Source organism: Lethenteron reissneri, chromosome 43, assembly GCF_015708825.2.
Source record: "Lethenteron reissneri isolate LAM-NWPU_2019-01 chromosome 43, ASM1570882v1, whole genome shotgun sequence".
NCBI classification, from domain to species: domain Eukaryota; kingdom Metazoa; phylum Chordata; class Hyperoartia; order Petromyzontiformes; family Petromyzontidae; genus Lethenteron; species Lethenteron reissneri.
The window spans coordinates 8,299,478-8,318,810 of NC_083821.1; the positions used below are offsets into that span (position 1 = coordinate 8,299,478).

Consider the following 19,333-nt stretch of genomic DNA (forward strand, 5'->3'; position numbering starts at 1 on the left):
GAGTGGAGGGGCAAGGGAGGGAAAGAAAAATAGGTGATGTTGCAAAGGATGGGATATTTGTGTAGGATGGAGGGCAAGTTAAGCATTGGAGCGGTACTCGCTGGGTCAGTGACTAAGGGGAAGAGAAGACCTCCAGCTAGATGGTGGTGGTGATGAGACTGCAAGGGAGGTCTTTGAAGGACTTTGTAACAAGGGGGGGGGGGGGGAGCTAAAGGCAAACGTTTGAATGCTGTAAGGACAGACAGACTGTAATGGTAGCCCAGTAAACATGCCAACGCTGCACAAGAACGTTGGCATGCGTCTGTTGGAACCATTGGACCAACGTTGACCCAACGTTCATCCAACGTTGGCCCATTTCAGGGCTGCGGCACGAGGAAGGAAGTGTGACGCCGAAGCGTGGTGGTCAAAAACGGGGGGGGTAACCGCGAGGGGTAACCGCGCATTCTCGCCGTGCATCGGGTTACCCCCGTGGAGTAACTGCGAAGGGTAACTACGAGGCATAACCGCGCGTTCTCTCCGTGCGCTAGGAAACGCCCGGCCTCTTCGGGGGACCTGGACGTGCGCGCCGTGCGAATGCGCGACGAGCGGCGAGCGGCCGCGGCGGCGGCCCTGGCGCAAGCGCAGGCCGGTCCCTCCAGTAAGGGGCTCCCCCGGGGCCCTCCCAGCAGCAGCAGCAGCGTGGGGGCAGCCAGCGCGGAGGCCCCGGCTCACGATCCTCACACAAGCACGGTGAGAAGCAGCGTGGATGACAGTGATGGTGGTAGTAATGTGCATGTAGTCAATCATTAACACCACCAACATTGCCGAAGGAACCAACTACACCATCACCACCACCACCAAAATGCCCCTTCTGTCATCACTTCTACCACCAACATTATTCATGGTCATCAACAGCACCACTACCACCATCATCACATTCATTAATTCCACCACCAATCATCATCACCAGCACCACTACCACCATCATCACCATCATTAATACCACTAGCAATCATCACCAGCACCACTACCACCATCATCACCATCATTAATACCACCACCAATCATCATCACCAGCACCACTACCACCATCATCACCATCATTAATACCACCACCAATCATCATCACCAGCACCACTACCACCATCATCACCATCATTAATACCACCACCAATCATCATCACCAGCACCACTACCACCATCATCACCATCATTAATACCACCACCAATCATCATCACCAGCACCACTACCACCATCATCACCATCATTAAAACCACCACCAATCATCATCACCAGCACCACTACCACCATCATCACCATCATTAATACCACCACCAATCATCACCGGCACTACGATCACTATTATCACCACTATTCATCGGTGGTGCTTGTGATGACAATGATGGTGGTGGTGGTGATGATGATTATGGTGGTACTGGTGATGATATTGGGGATGGTGATGGTAGGTAGTGGTGGTGATGACTATGGATAACGGTGGTGAGAGTGATAAGTGTTGGTGATGATAGTATATTTTATTTATGTATTAGCACAGTACAATGCCCCTTATCTGTGATCTATGCAACGACCACTGGGGGTCATTCACAAGCAGGACACCTCCAACTTCCAAAGTGTTGCTGATAAAGTATGGATCATTGCTATGTATCAACATCTTTGTCCACTTTAACACATTCGCAAATGCCTTGCCTTGCTCACCTCTATTACGTGACACTTGTCAATGAAAGTCAAATTACCTCCATGCTCAAATGGGAAAAGGGACTACGCTACATCTCCCATCGATCCTCTTGAGGCCAGCGGTGGAAATTCCACATTCATGCAGATGGAACCAAGCTCTCTCTCTGTGTAGGACATCCACCATTGACGCGAACGGAACTCGATGTGTGCATCTCAGAGTTGGATGTTTTTTTATTGTATTTCAATCAGAGTGCGCGGTACAGAGCACAACGCGCGGCTCAGGGAAGGGGTTGGGGATAGGGTACAGAAACTCTGTGGGACACAGGTCCTGTACTCTGTGATCCTGGGTTTAGTTGAGGGAGGAGATTGGGACACAGATCCTGAATTCTGTGATCCTGGGTTTAGTTGAGGGAGGGGATTGGGACACAGATCCTGAACTTTGGGATCCTGGGTTTAGTTGAGGGAGGTGATTGAGAAAAAGGTCCTGGACTCTGTGAGCCTGGGTTTAGATGAGGGAGGGGATTGGGACACAGGTTCTGAATTCTGTGATCTTGGGTTTAGATGCCAGGCCACAACTTTATGGTCGCCTGTTCTTCCCCAACGAGATGGACACAGAACGGGAAGAAATATAACATATCGTCCGGAGTTCCTTTGGTCCTTCTCAGTGGTGTTGCGCTCACCATCGCGAAACGTGCTCGCGTCCTTGACTTTGATGAAGACGCATCGCCCAATGGAACCCCCCCCCCCCCCCACCTCTGGCCCCCAACCACCCCAACGTGTGAATTTACGGCTCGGTTGAGATGTAGTTTAGTTCCCGCCCGACACTTGGCCCCGCCGACTCTGAAACTTGCAGCAGCCGCTATCGAAGGCACAGCTGTAAATTGTCGGTGCCGCTTGCAAAGCCTTGATTCTGCCGAACATTTTGCTCGGGGGCCATCTGTGGTAAACTTTGTTTGCAGAAGTTCTGAATTGTAAATCGAATTGAGTGTCTACGAAACGAATAATTGGTTGTGTAATGTAAATTATATACGATGATATTTAGTGATTGTTGTAACAATAATGATGCTCAACCTCTTTTGCCTATCCACTTCTGGGTGAAGCTTCCCACCCCCACACCCGGTGTCGTACTGGGTGCGGGGGTTTGTGTGAACGGGCAGGCCATCATGAGGCATGGTGTGGCTCAAATATAATGTTTGAAAACTGCTCGCAACAGATCACACCGTCGGCCAGCTCACACCGCATGTATGCTGAACTTCTTTCGCACCATACATAGCCAACCATGATTATAGGCGCGCGGAAAGGACAACGAACCAAACCCAAAAAAACTGTTCTAAATAAATGAGTTTTCAATGTAGATTTAAAGCTGGATAGATAGCTCCAGTGCCTTCCTAATATGAGCAGACATCGTATCAAGGGGAAGGCTGTGGTGGAAGGAATGTCCCGAGTTGAAGCCCCTGATCTATCGGGGGGGCAATGAGATAATAATAATAAGTGCTGCCTTGTGGGAAGTTAACGGTGCTTGTTAACAGCGGTTATGGAGACACTGCCATTCACCGTGGAGACGTGGAATTTCCACCACTGGCTCAGCGTAGCCAAGAGAGATGAGCGCCAACCGACACTCATTCTCCCAATGGAGAGGTGCGAAAAACTCTTACCTGACCAATTGGATCGACCTCTTAATGCTGCTTTCGTTAACACATCATGTTACGTTTAGCGAGTATGGTGGTTGCGGTTAGCGCTCGCCCTCTTTCTAACCAACACCTCCACCACTGCCGTCACAATCGCGCAACACGCCGATGTCCCGCACCCCTCCCACCACCCCCGGCACCTCGCAGACACAGGGCAGAGGGGAGAGCCGTCCACGTCCCAGCAAGGCCAGCCCGTGGCGCCATCAAAACCGAGCGGCGTGGAGGGAGACGCGGCAGCAGCTGCTGCGTCGGCGCCAGCGGCGTCCGGCACCCCCGTGGATCCGGAGCAGCAGCTGCAGCCAGAGCCACCGGCGCAAGGGCGCTACCGCAGTGACCCCAACCTGGCTCGCTACCCGGTGCGCCCGGCGCCGGACGAGGAGCGCATGCGCATGCAGGCGGAGGTGTCGCGCGCCCGCCACGAGCGCAGGCACAGCGACGTGGCGCTGGCGTTCACGGAGACGGAGCAGGGAGGGCTCCCGCCGCCGCCGCCGCCGGCCAGCGGAGGGGCGCGCAGGGAGCGGCACGCCAGGTGGGCGTCGGGCGGGGCGAGATCGGAGGGGGGGGTGAGGGATGGAGGGAGGGAGGGATGGAGGGGGGGGGTGAAGGTATGGAGGGAGAAGGGGGGAGGGGGATGGAGAGGGGGGGATGGAGGGAGGGGGAGGGAGGGGGGGAGGAATGGAGGAAGGGGGGAGGGAGGGATGGATGTAGGGAGGGATGGAGGGGGGGTGAAGGTATGGAGGGAGAGGGGGGGAGGGGGGTGGAGAGGGGGGATGGAGGGAGGGTCAAAGAGGGGGGAGGGAGGGGGGAAGGAATGGAGGAAGGGGGGAGGGAGGGATGGATAGAGGGGGAGGGAGGGAGGGGGAGAGATGGAGGGGTGGATTGAGGGGGGGGGGGTGGAGGGAGGGAGGGAAAGGGCAGCTCGAGGTGTTGCCGCCTCACCAGCACTGGCAGGCTAGGGGTGGAGTAATCAGGATGTTGGGAATTGAGTGGATCTGATAACTTGTGCAGAGAAGGGAATATGAAGGAGACATATCGTCAGCTTATGTATTTTGTTATTCCACAAGTGAGTAACTTCGTCAATGTGCAATTAAATAAAAAAAAATACCAATAAATCTGGCACTCGGTCAGTTGCCGCGGTGGCGAGATGTTAAGTACCTCGCCTGGTGTGCAGGAGGTCGTGGGTTCGATCCCAACCCTGACTCCTGTTCATTTTGAGTTTGCGGTGTCTCTATCCTCGTGGTCGTGTGGATTTTCCTCCGGGTCCTCCGTTTTTTCCATCCACATTTAGAATCAACATCACGCATTTACAGTATTTGGCTGCTGCAAATTTCCACGTGATATTTCACTTAGTTAAGCTTTCATTTGTGGCCAGGTCGTTTCCGAAAAAAATAACCCTATAAAACTCATCAGGCCTTTCCTGATTAAAAAAGGGAATATACGTGAGGATTGCATGACTTTTTATCTTTGAACTTCAGGCAACGTGGCGGCACAGCAGCAGCAGCAGCAGCGGCGGCAGGTGGGGGAGCGTCTGCCATGGACGATCAGCGGCGGGCTGGCAAAGACTCGGCACCGGCGCAGCAGCGCTCCTACTCGACGGAGCGCTCCGAGGGGGGCCCCTACCAGAGCCCCACGCCCCCGCGGCACAGCCCCGCGACTGCCGCGCCGCCGCCGGGGCCGTCGGCGTCGGAGAGAGCCGGCACCTCGGGGATCTCCGCCGCCACGAGGCCGTCCAAGTCTCAGAGCCAACAGCAGCAGCAGCGGCTCGACCCCAGCTCGGCCGCCGCGGCCGCGGCCGGCGCGCGCAGGAGCAAGCGCGAGAAGCTGGAGAGCATGCTGCGCAACGACTCGCTCAGCTCGGACCAGTCCGAGTCGATACGGCCGTCCAAGCCGCACAAGCAGAAGAAGGGAGGAGGAGGGAGCGGGGGCGGCGGAGGCTCGGGGAGCGGCAGCGGCGGTGGCGGCGGATCGGGGGGGGCGTCGGGCAAGAAGCGGCAGATGTCGATGAGCAGCTCCGAGGAGGAGCTCGCGTCGACCCCCGAGTACACGAGCTGCGAGGACGTGGAGATCGAGAGCGAGAGCGTCAGCGAGAAAGGTGGGGGGCGGCGGTGGCGGCCGGCGCAGACCGCCGGGTTTGGGAGCCAGCGCCCCGCACGGGCGGCGTGCCGCCACATGGAGGGGCCTGGAGCTTCGTGGATTGTGGTGGGGTTACGTGGAGGGATATGGGGTTGTGTAGATTGTGGTGGGGTTACGTGGAGGGATATGGAGTTGTGTAGATTGTTGTGGGGTTACGTGGAGGGATATGGAGTTGTGTGGATTGAGGTGGGGTTACGAGTTAGGGATTTGGAGTTGCGTCGATTGTGGTGGGGTTACGTGGAGGGATATGGGGTTGTGTAGATTGTGGTGGGGTTACGAGGTAGGGATTTTGAGTTGTGTAGATTGTTGTGGGGTTACGTGGAGGGATATGGAGTTGTGTAGATTGTGGTGGGGTTACGAGGTAGGGATTTTGAGTTGTGTAGATTGTTGTGGGGTTACGTGGAGGGATATGGAGGTGTGTAGATTGTGGTGGGGTTACGAGGAGGGATATGGAGTTGTGTGGATTGAGGTGGGGTTACGAGGAGGGATATGGAGTTGTGTAGATTGTGGTGGGGTTACGTGGAGGGATATGGAGTTGTGTAGATTGTGGTGGGGTTACGTGGAGGGATATGGAGTTGTGTGGATTGAGGTGGGATTACGAGGAGGGATATGGAGTTGTGTAGATTGAGGTGGGGTTATATGAAAGGGATTTGGTTTATACACGTGTGTTGTAGTGGGGTTTCATGGAGGAGTTCAGGGTTGTATAGATTGTGGCAGAGTTACATGAACGTGGTAACGTTATGTGGATGGCTTTGGGTATGTACAATACAGCAGGTGTGGACTGCACCTGTTCCATCTGTCTGGGATAGAGTGTTGCCCCCTTGCATGCATGGATTTGCTGCGGGTGCTCCGGTTTCCTCCCACATGTAAACACTCATTAATTTGCCGATAATAACTTCATATGTAGAGAACCGCAGAGCTTTGGTGGGTGTTGGGGAGGGGGAGATTTGGTGGCTTATTGCTTGCATGTCTGGGATCCATCTTCGTTCCTCTGAGTCGTTATCTATTGTCGAGAGTGAGCAAATACTGTTCGCGCGCGTTACAAGTTGACATTTTTTATATACAAATGGAGGTGCCTGGGTAGCAGCTTTTAGGGTTATATGACGATATTTCTCAACAGCGAAATACTGGAATATTTACTGGTGAACTCGCACACATGTTTTGGCTTAAACAAAAGTTTGTATCCACAAAAAAACAGTCTCCGCTTCTCAACAATCCATGTTTAAAGCCGCTGAGTGTGAAAACACGTTTCCTCCTCGAACACCTGCTACCTGGCCCAAGCAATATTTAATTTTAATTACGGAATAAAGTATCCTTAATTGAAACAGGTAGACAAAGCCGCGCGATGATTTGCTGCCCTGCCGCACTCTTTCATCGGGTGCATTATCATGACCCAGAGGGGATGTCCCAAGTATGAATTATTAACGAGTACACTTCTTTTCATACCTTGGGATGACTGCATTCATCCACGCGTAAATCAACCTGTTTACTCCGAAGGACGAGCCCATTCACCGATGAGTGTTCACTCTGCGTCTTGTGACTGGTGTAAGTCGTTGTCACTGACTCTGCTGTGTCATTATTGTCCCACTGTGGATGGCGGGGGGGTTAAAAAAAACAAACATGGGCCATGCGTTCTAAGCACATTCATTTATGCATCAACCTTTGCCCCTTACCTGCAAAAAAAACAGTTTATAGGAAATGTTGATCTGGTGTCTGCCGCCGTATCACAATCCTGTTTGCAACTCTAATGAGCTGCCAGGTATATTGACAAGTCACACGGTTCAACTGACAGCCTGGAACTTCTGGGCTTGATCTCCATCGATGGTTAATTAATGTATTGGGAAAGTGTCTAACCCCCTCCCCCACCCATTTATTATAATAAATGGGTGGGGTGGGGGGGTTATCTGAATTATCTGCAAGCAAAGCGATCAGATTCGTCACCTGGTTGCATGCAACTGAATCGCTTACACGTGGCCGTCGTTGCTGCTGCTTGTGAGCAGTTGTGCAACAGGCCACTTAAAGTAGAAACAGGCCGCACTTTCAAGCGATATGCTGAGTGGTTTGTGGTGGTGCATTTGCGAATGCAGGGTTGGGTTGTATCAATCTGGCTGTGGGTGGGGTGGTGGGGGATTGGAGCTAATCAGGAAAGGGGCAGGGCTATGAGATAGAGTTCGTGGCTATACACTTTATATCACGGATGTTGTTCTCCAATTGTTAGATCAACGTAATATATATATGTATCTACGTTGAACTTATTTTGTTCCCGTACTTGGTCAATCGCGCTAATCAGAGGTGTGGGAGAAAGACAACAAACTAAACCTAAAAAGCAGTTCGAAAGAAAATATGAACGTTTGACACTTTCTGTTATTTTCCCACCAAAAAGTGGCATGTGGCATCGGGTGATTTCAATTTGGTTTGCATGAAAATTCAAACAAAATGTAATTCCCCCACACCCCCGTTTAGCACGGTTGACTACCTACAGTATGGGAGAAGTTCAACATACATTAAATGATTTGTGCCTGATCCAGCACCAGACTGCGTGTCACCACGTCCAACTAATCGCTGGCTCCACTATATAACTCCACACCAAGTCCCTCAGCATCACCCTCGATTCCACCGTGTCCGACAGCCACACCCAACCACATAATCAGGCCCTCCATCACTTACCTCCACCCATCTCCACCAGAAATTGGCAATACCCTCGCGTACAGCTTAGTCAGGTCTCGCTTCAACTTCTGCAATTCCCGTCCCAGTTCGATTTTCATCGAGCAACCTCAAGGAACTCTCAACGGTTGCAAAGCCATCTCCCTCGCGTCATCTTCGGCGCCCGCCATCCTCGGCTAGAATTCCCTCGCCTCCCTCCGCTCCCTTCCCATCGCCAGCAGGGTCAGAGAAAATGTCGCCTGCTGCTTGTGCCACTGTGCCTCCACTTGCAGTCGTCCACCGTGTACCCCTCTTCGCTCCCGTCGCCCCCAAGCACAGCTGGGCTACCCCCGCCAACTGGAGTGGCATCCCGCTGAACATTCCCCTGCAGCATTTTAAAATCTCTATTTTTAAGAAATAATGAACGGCACACTTCTTTCGCCTGGCCTTCAGGTGACGCTCATCTTGGCTCCACGCCTCAGTCGAGGTCATTTATAGCTATGAAATGTTGTGTGCGTTATAAATTGCATTGTTATTATCATGCTAAATGCTGCTTGATAAAAGCATAGGTGGCATAAGACGTTTGGAATTAGAAACCAAGGAGAATAACTTTGATGAAACGGACTCTCAGTCTATCAACCTAGACACAAATGCATAAGTAGGTTGCAGGCTACTGTAAAAAAAAAAACAAGGCAGCCGTTTCCATGACCATAAGAGATTCTGGTTTCTTATCTGCGAGGCTGGAGGAGTTGGCGTGAGCTGTAAATTTGAGGATCCTGGGCCGCTTGGGTTGGCAATTCAGAATGGGAGCGAGGCCCTGAATCCTGAGGGGAAATCCCAATATCATTATCTCTGGAGCGGCAGGAATTCTGAATTTGCTCTCCCTTGGCAGCCCAATAAACTGCCTCCTCTCCCGTCCTGTTTGTAGTTAAACAATGTCAGTCCAATCTTCCATCTCGGCGCACAACGCTTCATTTAACATCTTAATCCCATGGGACCAGGGCCTGTCATAGCCTGTTTGGCAGACTTCCAGTCTGTCCTTCCATCGCCTGAACAATTTAAATGTGACACTCGTGGCAAATACGGTTTTCCCTTTGCTCGTTGCCACTTACCCGAGTCTCCTGATAGCATCAATGCAACACTAACCCCATTATGGCCTTCCATGCTCATAGCCTCAGCCTTTTTTATTTTCTTAGTTTATTTCGGCTTTATTAACGTGCCAAACGTCCGTTCGTTTGCCTTTGTATTTTTGCTCACTTATTTATCTATTGCCTTTTTATAGACACCGAACTGCATATTTCAGTCTCCTCTGAGTTGTAATGACTTATCAGCAATGTGAATCATTAAGAACTAGAACGCTCAGTGGGCCATACCTGGTAAAAAAAAAGTTAAATAGAAAGTTGTTGTCAGAAACTGTGTATGACATCTGCAACCAGGCGAGGATTCAAATGAGTATTAGAAGATCATGGCATCACGGGTGAGATTTCTAACCTCGAGGCTCAAAATACTGGAGTTTGCTTAGGGGCCTTTCATTGCATCAGAGCACTGAGCAGGCCACACTGAGCTTCTCAGTTCAAATTTGGCATCCACCAAAGGTTGCGCCGGATCTCAAAGCGTTGCGAGTTGATGGCCCCAGACTGGGGGCTGTGCTGATGCTCTAACTCCAAGCAATCCATCAGCAATCTGCAAGCTTAAAGTAATCATTTACGCCGCGAATATTGAGGAACAAAATACGCGTATTTTTTTCTTCATTTTGTAATATACCGAAAAGGGGGGGGGGGGGAGCCTCCCTGTGGTTTTGGCTCTCAGGCTGTAAACTCGCCAGGTAAGTAAAGGGAACGATGCCGATGTCACTGCTGACAGAAAGGCCGCCACAAGAGCGATCTCTAAAGAGCCCCCTCTGGAGGTCATTTCAACTGATTTCCAGCCTGGGCCCGACATCTTAGAAGCGTTTGGAATATCCACGTTTAACCCCACCACACGTGACCTGCCGATCGACTAACCGTGCCCGTACTCAGTTATATGTCTGGCTGCACAGTGCTAACTGACGCAAGTGGTGAGTTTTGTTGTTGTTTGCGCTTGTGCACCACTGCCAACACAGCAGCATTCACCAACGAATACGATTCATCAAGTCCGGTGTGCTGTCCAATACGCCGTGGCGCAATCTCCACCGGTTACAATGCGGAGAGTTCATGACATCTAACGCGTTAAAAAAAAGAACGTTTCAACCTTCGTTGCAATGTCAGGCAAAAAATAAAATGGAATGTGGCAAATATCTCAATGAAATGAGAGCGGGGGGGGCAACTTATTTTTCCTGCGGTGACTCTTCCACGTACGCGTATACCGTTTGTTTTGCGCAGCCTCCCCGCGGTGATGGAGGTATTTAATTTCAGTGCGCCGCGACTCACGCATCATTTCACCTAATGAATACGTTCCGCCGCATGGGCAAGGCGACAGGCAGCGCGTTATTTCCATTTTAACAGCAGTCGGCGCTGAGTTTCGGCCATGTTGGAGTACGGCAGGTTGAACGTGCTGGTAATGCCTGATAGGACGATGGTTTTCAAATCCAGCCCTGATGCCAGATTCGTGATCCGCGCAATCCACGTCAAGCAAACTGTCGCGCGTGATCTACCGCGTGCATGCCAGCGCAATTTAGATTTATTTTTACTATTTGTGACCGTCTAATCGGGCTAGAACGATGAACGACTTGGGGATTAGACTTAAAACTTTCAGCAATGAATGTTAAGAGAGAAAACGATCGTGTACATGGTTTTTACGGGAGCAATTTCCAATTGTTCGAAGGGCAGCAACAGCCGTAGAAATTCATAAGCGCGCACTTCAGACCAAGCACAATAGGTGCCGCAGAAATACATGCACGGGCACGTGGTAGTGAAATGGACTGTGAATCCACAAGATTGCAGGTGTATGGCTATAGGTGATGGCATCATTATCGAGTGGTTTTCATGGAGCATTGGATTTGGAATTGATGATGATATAGTTTGCGTTTATGTTGGTGCTATGGCACATTGGCCAACAATCAACCCAGAAGGTTGCAAGTTCAAATCCTGGTTGGGGGGAGGGGGGGGTGTTTACTTTGTCAGGTCTGAAAAGCATTTGGCACAGCCGTACGAATGTGGAACTTCCACCACGTGGACAAGGACCATCAATGGAGGGGAGAGCACTGCCGAATGCGTGTTTAGGTATCGGAACACTTTGACGTATTGACCGTGACTCGCGTTGACCCATGAGGGGCCTGACTCACCCGTCGAGACGAGCCCGCGTTGCTCCCTCGTTGCGCGTCGCGTGAATATTCGTGCGGTAATTCACCGTCAATGGAAACGCCGGTGACGAAAAAAAAAGCCTGCCGTGTCATCCTTTGTCTCGGCGCGCGCATTGCGGGCCTAAATATAAACATGAATAATGAAAAGCAATTGCCGAGCGCTAAATGGTCGAGCCGCGCACATGGGAGGGGAAACCACGGGACCTGTGTGTCGAGCACCTGTGCCGCCCGTGCCAGGGTGAAGTGCGCGAATGCCCTAAAAAAATAACCGAAGCCTCGTAACTCTGAACCGAGTGTCAGGCGAGAGGCGCTCGACAAAATAGACTCCTTCTCTCGTGCGTGCCTATTTCACTGGATGACAACAAGAGCTTTGTGGAGTATTAAAATGGCTGTCTATTACTTTCTTTTTTTAACGAGCTTGTTGCACTTCCGTTTGTTTGGCATCGTGCCTGGAAAGTGTTGCCTCGTTATTTACACCTTTGACGCACGCTGTCGATTTACAATGAAGGCCCTCTCCTTCCGATCTTGGGAGCTGCGCCAACCAGACGTGCCACACATATCGTGGCTTCTGCTCGCGTGTTCAAGCAAGTGGGGATCACGGTGGCGAGATGTTAAATACTTCGCTTGGTATACAGGAGGTCGTGCGTTCGATCACGATCCCTCGCACCTGTACATTTTAAGTTTGCATGTTCTCCCAGTGGTCGTGTGGATTTTTTCTCTGGGTCCTCCGGTTTTCCCCCTCCACATTTGGAAACATTATAAGTCAACAGACATTTCAACGAATAATGAATACGAAGAATTAGATACAACTTGCCAGAGATAGTTGAAGATCTAGCTGATGGAGGAGTTATACAGACGTGGTGGAGTTATGCAGACAAAGAAGCGGCAGGATCTCCTGCCTCTTCATCTGACAATGAAGCTGGAGCCACAGCGATGTGCGCCAGAAGAAGCTGACTTTCTTCTGCACTCTTCTCTGGGACCTTCCGGCTTGATTATAGAATGTAAGAAAACAAATCTGTCCAACGACAGCTGGACAGAATTTTTCTTCTGCTGCTGCTGGGGCAGCTCCTTGCAGTCGTTGTTGTTCCAGCTGCATAAGATCCTCATGAGACAGCTCCTCCTCACCACGGAACTCAAGCAACTCCACCACCTCCGACTCTTCCGCATTATCGAGCGCAGGTTTTTTTTTTCCCTCCACGTGGCGGAGGTATTTTCGGCGGTACTCACTGTGCGCACGCGGGACGGTGTCACATCGCGACAAAATTGTCCGTGTTAAAAATTGTGCTAAACATCTTTTGCACATTTTTTTTTTGAAAGAACGCACCATGCAAAGACATTACACTTAAAAGGAAATATGTTCCTGAATTAATGAGCAATGTATGCGAAACAAAGCATAACGGGACAAACTTATTCCCATATCCCGTTGTAAGAATAAGAATGTACAGCCCTTTTTATATGCACTGCTGGATGAACTCGAGCAGTGCCCATATGTTCCCTGCTGGGAAGCTCATCACAGCAGGTGAGCATCCTTTGCGTGGCTTGACATTTTGGAAGAGCCAGGACTAATTTCAGGGGATGTCTCAACATCTCTTTCCGGAAGAGGGGAACACTGCACCTCGAATATCTACGGAGGTTGCTCGCGTATGAGACTTTTGCCAAATACCGAAACCGACACTCTGCTCACTCCAAGGTGCCTGGGGTGGTTCAGGAAAGGATACAACTGCTCTGAAGGCAATGATGAAGACCCCCCCCCACCCGTATAGTCTTAACAGATTGTTGGGGCAAGTGCTGTTAGCGAGTAGCACCTATAGCTTGATTCACCACCCCCCACACCAGGGATGCGATGGATTGAGATGGTCCAAACTGATTCAAAGAATTAGTTATTATTGTTTTTACCACTTGCTTTAACTGCTTTTTCTCTCTACCTACCTACGGTGTACAGTTTTATTGGCACCCTTAGCCACAAATGTAACGCGAGCTTTTTCAACTCCATTTTTCTACGAACCCTAAACAATTCTCGCACGCGCGATTCTTCCATTCGTGCACGGTGAGCTTAAATGAACTTATTTTGCACCGTGCATAGCCAACATTGCTCTTTGGAGGTGCGATGTGTAGACATCACCGCTGGGGAGATAAATGTAGCCGGGCATGGTGCTCACCGGACAATCCCCTCGTGTGCTGTGCCGGTCCCCATAGGTGCTCGCGAACAGCAAATGCCCCAACAGCCCGTTCAAGGCTTTAGGGGAATCATTGTCTGCCTGGTCACATTCATAACAGAGAGAGAAAGAGAGAGCAGCCACACCCCATAATCATCTGTCCCCATTATTCCCCTCCACCACCCCCCCCCCTGATCTTCCTCCCGAACCCCCTCCCCACCACCCCCCATTGTTCAGCCGCCCTCCCCCTGCACGCCCCCCCCCCCCCCCTCATCACTGTGCCACGCAACGCCACCCCCACGAGAATGCATTCGGAGGTTTGCGCGTCTCCCAGAGACGTCGCGTGACGACGACGCCTTCCCCCCCGTTCCCCCCGAGTCAAGTTTGTCGCTGCTGCCGCTGCCGCTGCTGCCGGCGCGTGGTACCGGTGTGACGATGCGATGAGCGCCGGGGCTGCGGGCGCGCCGCGGTGGCCTGGAGGCGGCGCGCGGCTCGAGAACGACTTGGCCGGGAGCGAGGCGGCGCTCCCGGCACCAGCGGCTCGCGCGCTCCGTGCCTCTCGGCGGCCGCGGGAACGGTAGCCGCGGACGATCGCGTGAAACAAAACGATGTTTTCGGGCTTCATCCGGCTCATTTTGGACGCGCTGCAGTCAGGTACGCGAGCGGCCGCGCCGCCTGACCCGTTCGATGTACCGGCGGAATATGCCGCGCTCAGCTTTGCATCGTTAGCAGCGTGCAAATGTTTTGTTGGAAAAACTATTTTTGACGGAGGCAACGTCGTTGACGAACTGTCATTTGGCTACGTTCAAGTGACATTTACATGTTGCGGTAAAACTATTTTAAGTCCGGCTCCGTGGTGTGTTGCGAGTTCGAATCACCGTTGCAGGTCGAGTCAGCCTCCACCCTTCCGGGTTTACAAAGTAGGTACCACGTTGTGGGAAACTAAGAGTACGTTATCCAGCAGAAATATTTACCCCCGTCATGGGAATGTGGAATTTCCACCACTGGCTCGAGGCCACCAACAAGCTTGAGCGACACCCCGTTGCCACGTCCGGTGCAGTGTGGCACCGTAATGTAAATGTTTGCGGTGATAATCCGCACGTCGCGTCTCAGTTTGTGAGCGCGCGTGATTCACGCGTTGGCTGGGAGCCCATTGCGCCCAGCGGGGCCACTCTGTCTCTTGGTGGAGAGAAAAGGCACGGGGACAAAGTGATCGACAAGATCGAAATGTCCCACCTCACCAATCTGAGAATTGCGCCCGCTAACTCTGCATTAAACCCAGTGCCGGATTATCCTCGTAGCAAAAAGTAGCATATGCCATGCGCACTTTCTAGGGCCCCGCACTAAATTATTTCAAGCTATCAATTCCGGTTCAGTGATTCTGCACTTGCTCTATTACTATAGTACTATACTGCCTTCAACTTTTATGAACGACTGGGTGTTGAAGGTTAGCGATTTGTCGTATTATCTGGAATTATAGCAAATGAAAAAATACAATGACTTTACTATGCAAGTAAAAAAATTGTGTTTTAATATTTACGTGTTTTTATTTATTTATCTAGGGCCCCTTCATAACATATGCTACAGGCGCCGCACTAGCTTAATCTGGCACTGATGAAACTGTGACGTTATTAATATTGTACAGAAACAACTGTAAGGACCGTGGGTTGAGATCCCAATCCTTTATCTGGTCCCCGTATCCATCCAATAAGGGCTGAACCGTATGTATGTTGAACTTCTTTCGCATGGTAAGTAGCCAACCGTGCTAATAGGACATGGTAGCGAAGTGGACTACAGCTCCACAAGGTTGCAGGTGTATTGTATAGCTGATGGCATAATTATCGAGTGATTTCGATAGAGCATTGGATTTGGAATTGATGATGATGTGTTGCGTCGGTAAACACATCGTGTATTGCTGTATGCATTTGGCTTCTATGTTTGTTCGACGGCCGAGCGAACGGGCGACCCTGCGCTGGCCGGGTGTTGTCGTCGCAGGGCTGCCGGGTGACTCGGTGCGTGTGTTGTTCCTCTTCGCTTGCAGCAGCAGTGTTTGGGCAGCAGCAGCGGCTCCCCTGCCCTCCTCCATCTCGCTGTCGCGGTCAGTACCGCCGGGTCGGCCGTCGGACCCCGCTCGCGCCGTTACGGGGGAGTCGCGCCCGTAGCGTTCTGTCGGCCAGATTGTCACGCCCGGGAACGTGCCAGGGATAGCCGATGGCACGGGCCACCCCATCTGTCTGTACATCGACAGGAGGCATCATTGCCTCCTGCTGCATGAATGGGTCACCTCGCCTGAAGTTTCCTCTAATGGACCTTCCTTCAGGTGACAATCATTTTGTCAATCAGAGCCGGCCACTTATATATGCCTCCAGCAACCAGCCGGAGGGGAGGGGGGGTAGAGTGAGATGAGATGGGAGAGGTAGGAGAGTGCGTGGAGGAAAGTAGAGTGAGATGAGAGGGGAGAGGTAGGAGAGTGTGTGGAAGAAAGTAGAGTGAGATGAGAGGGGAGAGGTAGGAGAGTGTGTGGAGGGGAGTAGAGTGAGATGAAATGGGAGAGGTAGGAGAGTGCGTGGAGGGGATTAGAGTGAGATGAGAGGGGAGAGGTAGGAGAGTGTGTGGAGGGGAGTAGAGTGAGATGAAATGGGAGAGGTAGAAGAGTGCGTGGAGGGGATTAGAGTGAGATGAGAGGGGAGAGGTAGCAGAGTGCGTGGAGGGGAGTAGAGTGAGATGAGAGGGGAGAGGTAGGAGAGTGTGCGGAGGGGAGTAAAGTGAGATGAGAGGGGAGAGGTAGGCGAGTGGGTGGAGGGGAGTAGAGTGAGATGAGATGGGAGAGGTAGGAGAGTGCGTGGAGGGGAGTAGAGTGAGATTAGATGGGAGAGGTAGGAGAGTGCGTGGAGAGGAGTAGAGTGAGATTAGATGGGAGAGGTTGGAGAGTGTGTGGAGGGGAATATAGTGAGATGAGATGGGAGAGGTAGGAGAGTGCGAGGAGGGGAGTAGAGTGAGATTAGATGGGAGAGGTAGGAGAGTGCGTGGAGGGGAGTAGAGTGAGATTAGATGGGAGAGGTAGGAGAGTGCGTGGAGGGGAAGAAAGTGAGATGAGAGGGGAGAGGTAGGAGAGTGCGTGGAGGGGAGTAGTGTGAGATTAGATGGGAGAGGTAGGAGAGTGCGTGGGGGGAGTAGAGTGAGATGAGAGGGGAGAGGTAGGAGAGTGCGTGGAGCGGAGTAGAGTGAGATGAGAGGGGAGAGGTAGGAGAGTGCGTGGAGGGGAGTGGAGTGTGATGAGAGGGGAGAGGTAGGAGAGTGCGTGGAGGGGAGTAGAGTGAGATGAGAGGGGAGAGGTAGGAGAGTGCGTGGAGGGGAGTAGAGTGAGATGAGAGGGGAGAGGTAGGAGAGTGCGTGGAGCGGAGTAGAGTGAGATGAGAGGGGAGAGGTGGGCAGGAGCAAGTCCATGGAGGATCTAGGAGATGTTGAGGATGACATATAGTGGATGCATAAGTTCCCAAAACAGTGTTGTATTCATTCTATCTGCAATGGATTTCCCACCCCCACCATCACAGACAATCATTTTTGAGGATAAGCAGGAAGTGTTATCCGTGAAAAATACCTCCTTGATTCCTGTGCCTGCTATCCACAGCAGTTGTCAATCGGGTGAATGTACGGCATGGTGCAGCGTACTCCCAACGACTGTGGCTACAGCCTCAAAGATGGGTGGACAAAAGGCAGGAACGACGACCGTAATGATCTCATCCATCATCACCATCATCATCTATTATGCACACATAATCGTGGATAATTGGATTATATTACCACCTCGGTCTCGGTGGCTGTGCTCACTGTCCACAATTGCCGTGGATAACCGGGTGGACTTCATGGGTGTCATCAAGGTTCGGTTCATTTGTGCCAGCGTCGTGCGCAGAGCCCGAGGTCCTCATCAATGTTCTGCACGTGCACATGACAGCACTTTGATGGTTGACGTTGCATTATGCTGGAACAATATTTTTCCATTGTTATTCAGGAACATGCTATGCGCGATTTTGGCATTCCGCGAATCGCACCTGGAACTCTACACAACTGAGATAAAGTGATGAGAGAGAGAGTGATGAAATCAAGGGATGAGATGAAGTGATGGGAGCTAAAGTGATGAGATAAAGAAATGAGAGAGACAGAGAGAGATAACTTTCTCGAAGCTTTAGAATCATCCGCAGACGTTGCGCGTATGATATTCGTAGAGCCAACATTATTATCCAAGAATTGTGCTATTCACGAGCATGTCCGGAACGTGTCCCTCGCGAATAACGAGGGAATACTGTATAATAGGCTGACGTTTCAGGCAGTGGGTCTTCTTCAGAGTAGGAGGAGGACCATGACCCAAAATGTCAGCAGTGTTTTATTTTATTTGAAATTCTTTTATTTAAATGTCCCTATTCCATTTTCTGTGTGTAGACGTAGGTTGTGGAAAAGTGCCGGATGATGAAATCAATATCTTCAGCTGGATGTTGGGACTGAACTGTCATCAGACGTTTGTACTCGTGTACTGTGTACATATATATATATATAAATATACACAAAGGGTGATGCCATCAAGTACATTTTAGGAGACTGGACCTGCAATCTAGAGTTCACCAGTTCAAATCTTCTGCCATGGCGGTTGAAAACGCAATGTTTCTTAAATCCCTCCAGCGTGACTCTGCCCACTGAGCAGTAAAGAAAAAAAATGGATGCACCACAGTCAGTCGATCGGAAGATCCGTGGGTGATGGGCGATGGAGTGTGGGTGCTCCCACCTCGTCCGTCGAGGGGCCTTTCTTGAGGCCCTCCGAGAAGCAGAGGCCCCTTTTGTCTGCAGCAGCGGCGCGAGCGGCTAATTGCAGGGCTGCGCCGTTGCGCTCACTCGCGTGCAATTTCCGCCGTCCTTATTATAAATGGCCGGGCGTTACGCGAGCTGAAAATAAACAAGAGAGAGGCTGTATCGGACGTCTATTCCTGGAATTACTTGAATTAGGCGACGAGGAAGGTGTGGATCGGTGGAGCAGTCAAGACACCCGAGACATCGCAACCACTGCTAAGATTAGCAAGGTGACCTGGGAAGGGCATTGCATTTCTACGAGTGACCCCCGATGAGAATGCCAATTGATACTAATAATAATAATTGATCATTTATTGAGGAAAGTTATACTTAGTCCGAGGACCATTTTTCATGAAATTCCTGCTACATCGGGTTGTTATTTTTAGATATTTCATGCCAATTTATGAGCCTTTATTACTAAACTAACCTTTTTTTCAATTTTACCAGGTAAGGCCCACTGAGCTGTATAGCTTTTTTTCACAACCTTCCTGGCCACAAATCATAGCTCAATGAAGTGTGGAAATGTATCGTAGCCAAATACTCCGAAACGCGTGTTTCTAAACGTGGAGGGGAAAAAGCAGACGACCCAGAGAAAAATCTACACGACTATGGGAGAACATGCAAACTCCAAATGTACGACCTCCTGTATACCAGGCGATACAGTTATCATCTCGACACCGTGGCACTATTGTATCTCATTTTGAGCAGTTGATGTGGCTTTCACTGTATCACATTGGTTTCCCATTGCAAATTGAATTCTGTATCGATAACCTGGACATTCCAGAGCAGTCTGAACACCTATTCTTAATGTTCTTCACGCCAAGTGTGAAGCGTAGGAATGAACTATTATTCCAATAAACATTACGTTTTTTCAGCTACTGGATAGCATACGAGCTCCAGAGACATTGGTTACTGTGTT

General features: G+C 51.0%; 1 protein-coding gene across 1 annotated transcript in view; it reads left to right on the forward strand.

Annotated features, from left to right (window-relative positions):
- Positions 1–19,333, forward strand: part of LOC133353343 (regulating synaptic membrane exocytosis protein 2-like) — a 271,939-nt gene that overhangs the window by 116,864 nt on the left and 135,742 nt on the right. The window contains 4 exon segments of the mRNA XM_061569499.1: positions 528–649; positions 652–729; positions 3,508–3,889; positions 4,836–5,452. Of these exon segments, the coding sequence (XP_061425483.1) occupies positions 528–649; positions 652–729; positions 3,508–3,889; positions 4,836–5,452 (1,199 nt within the window).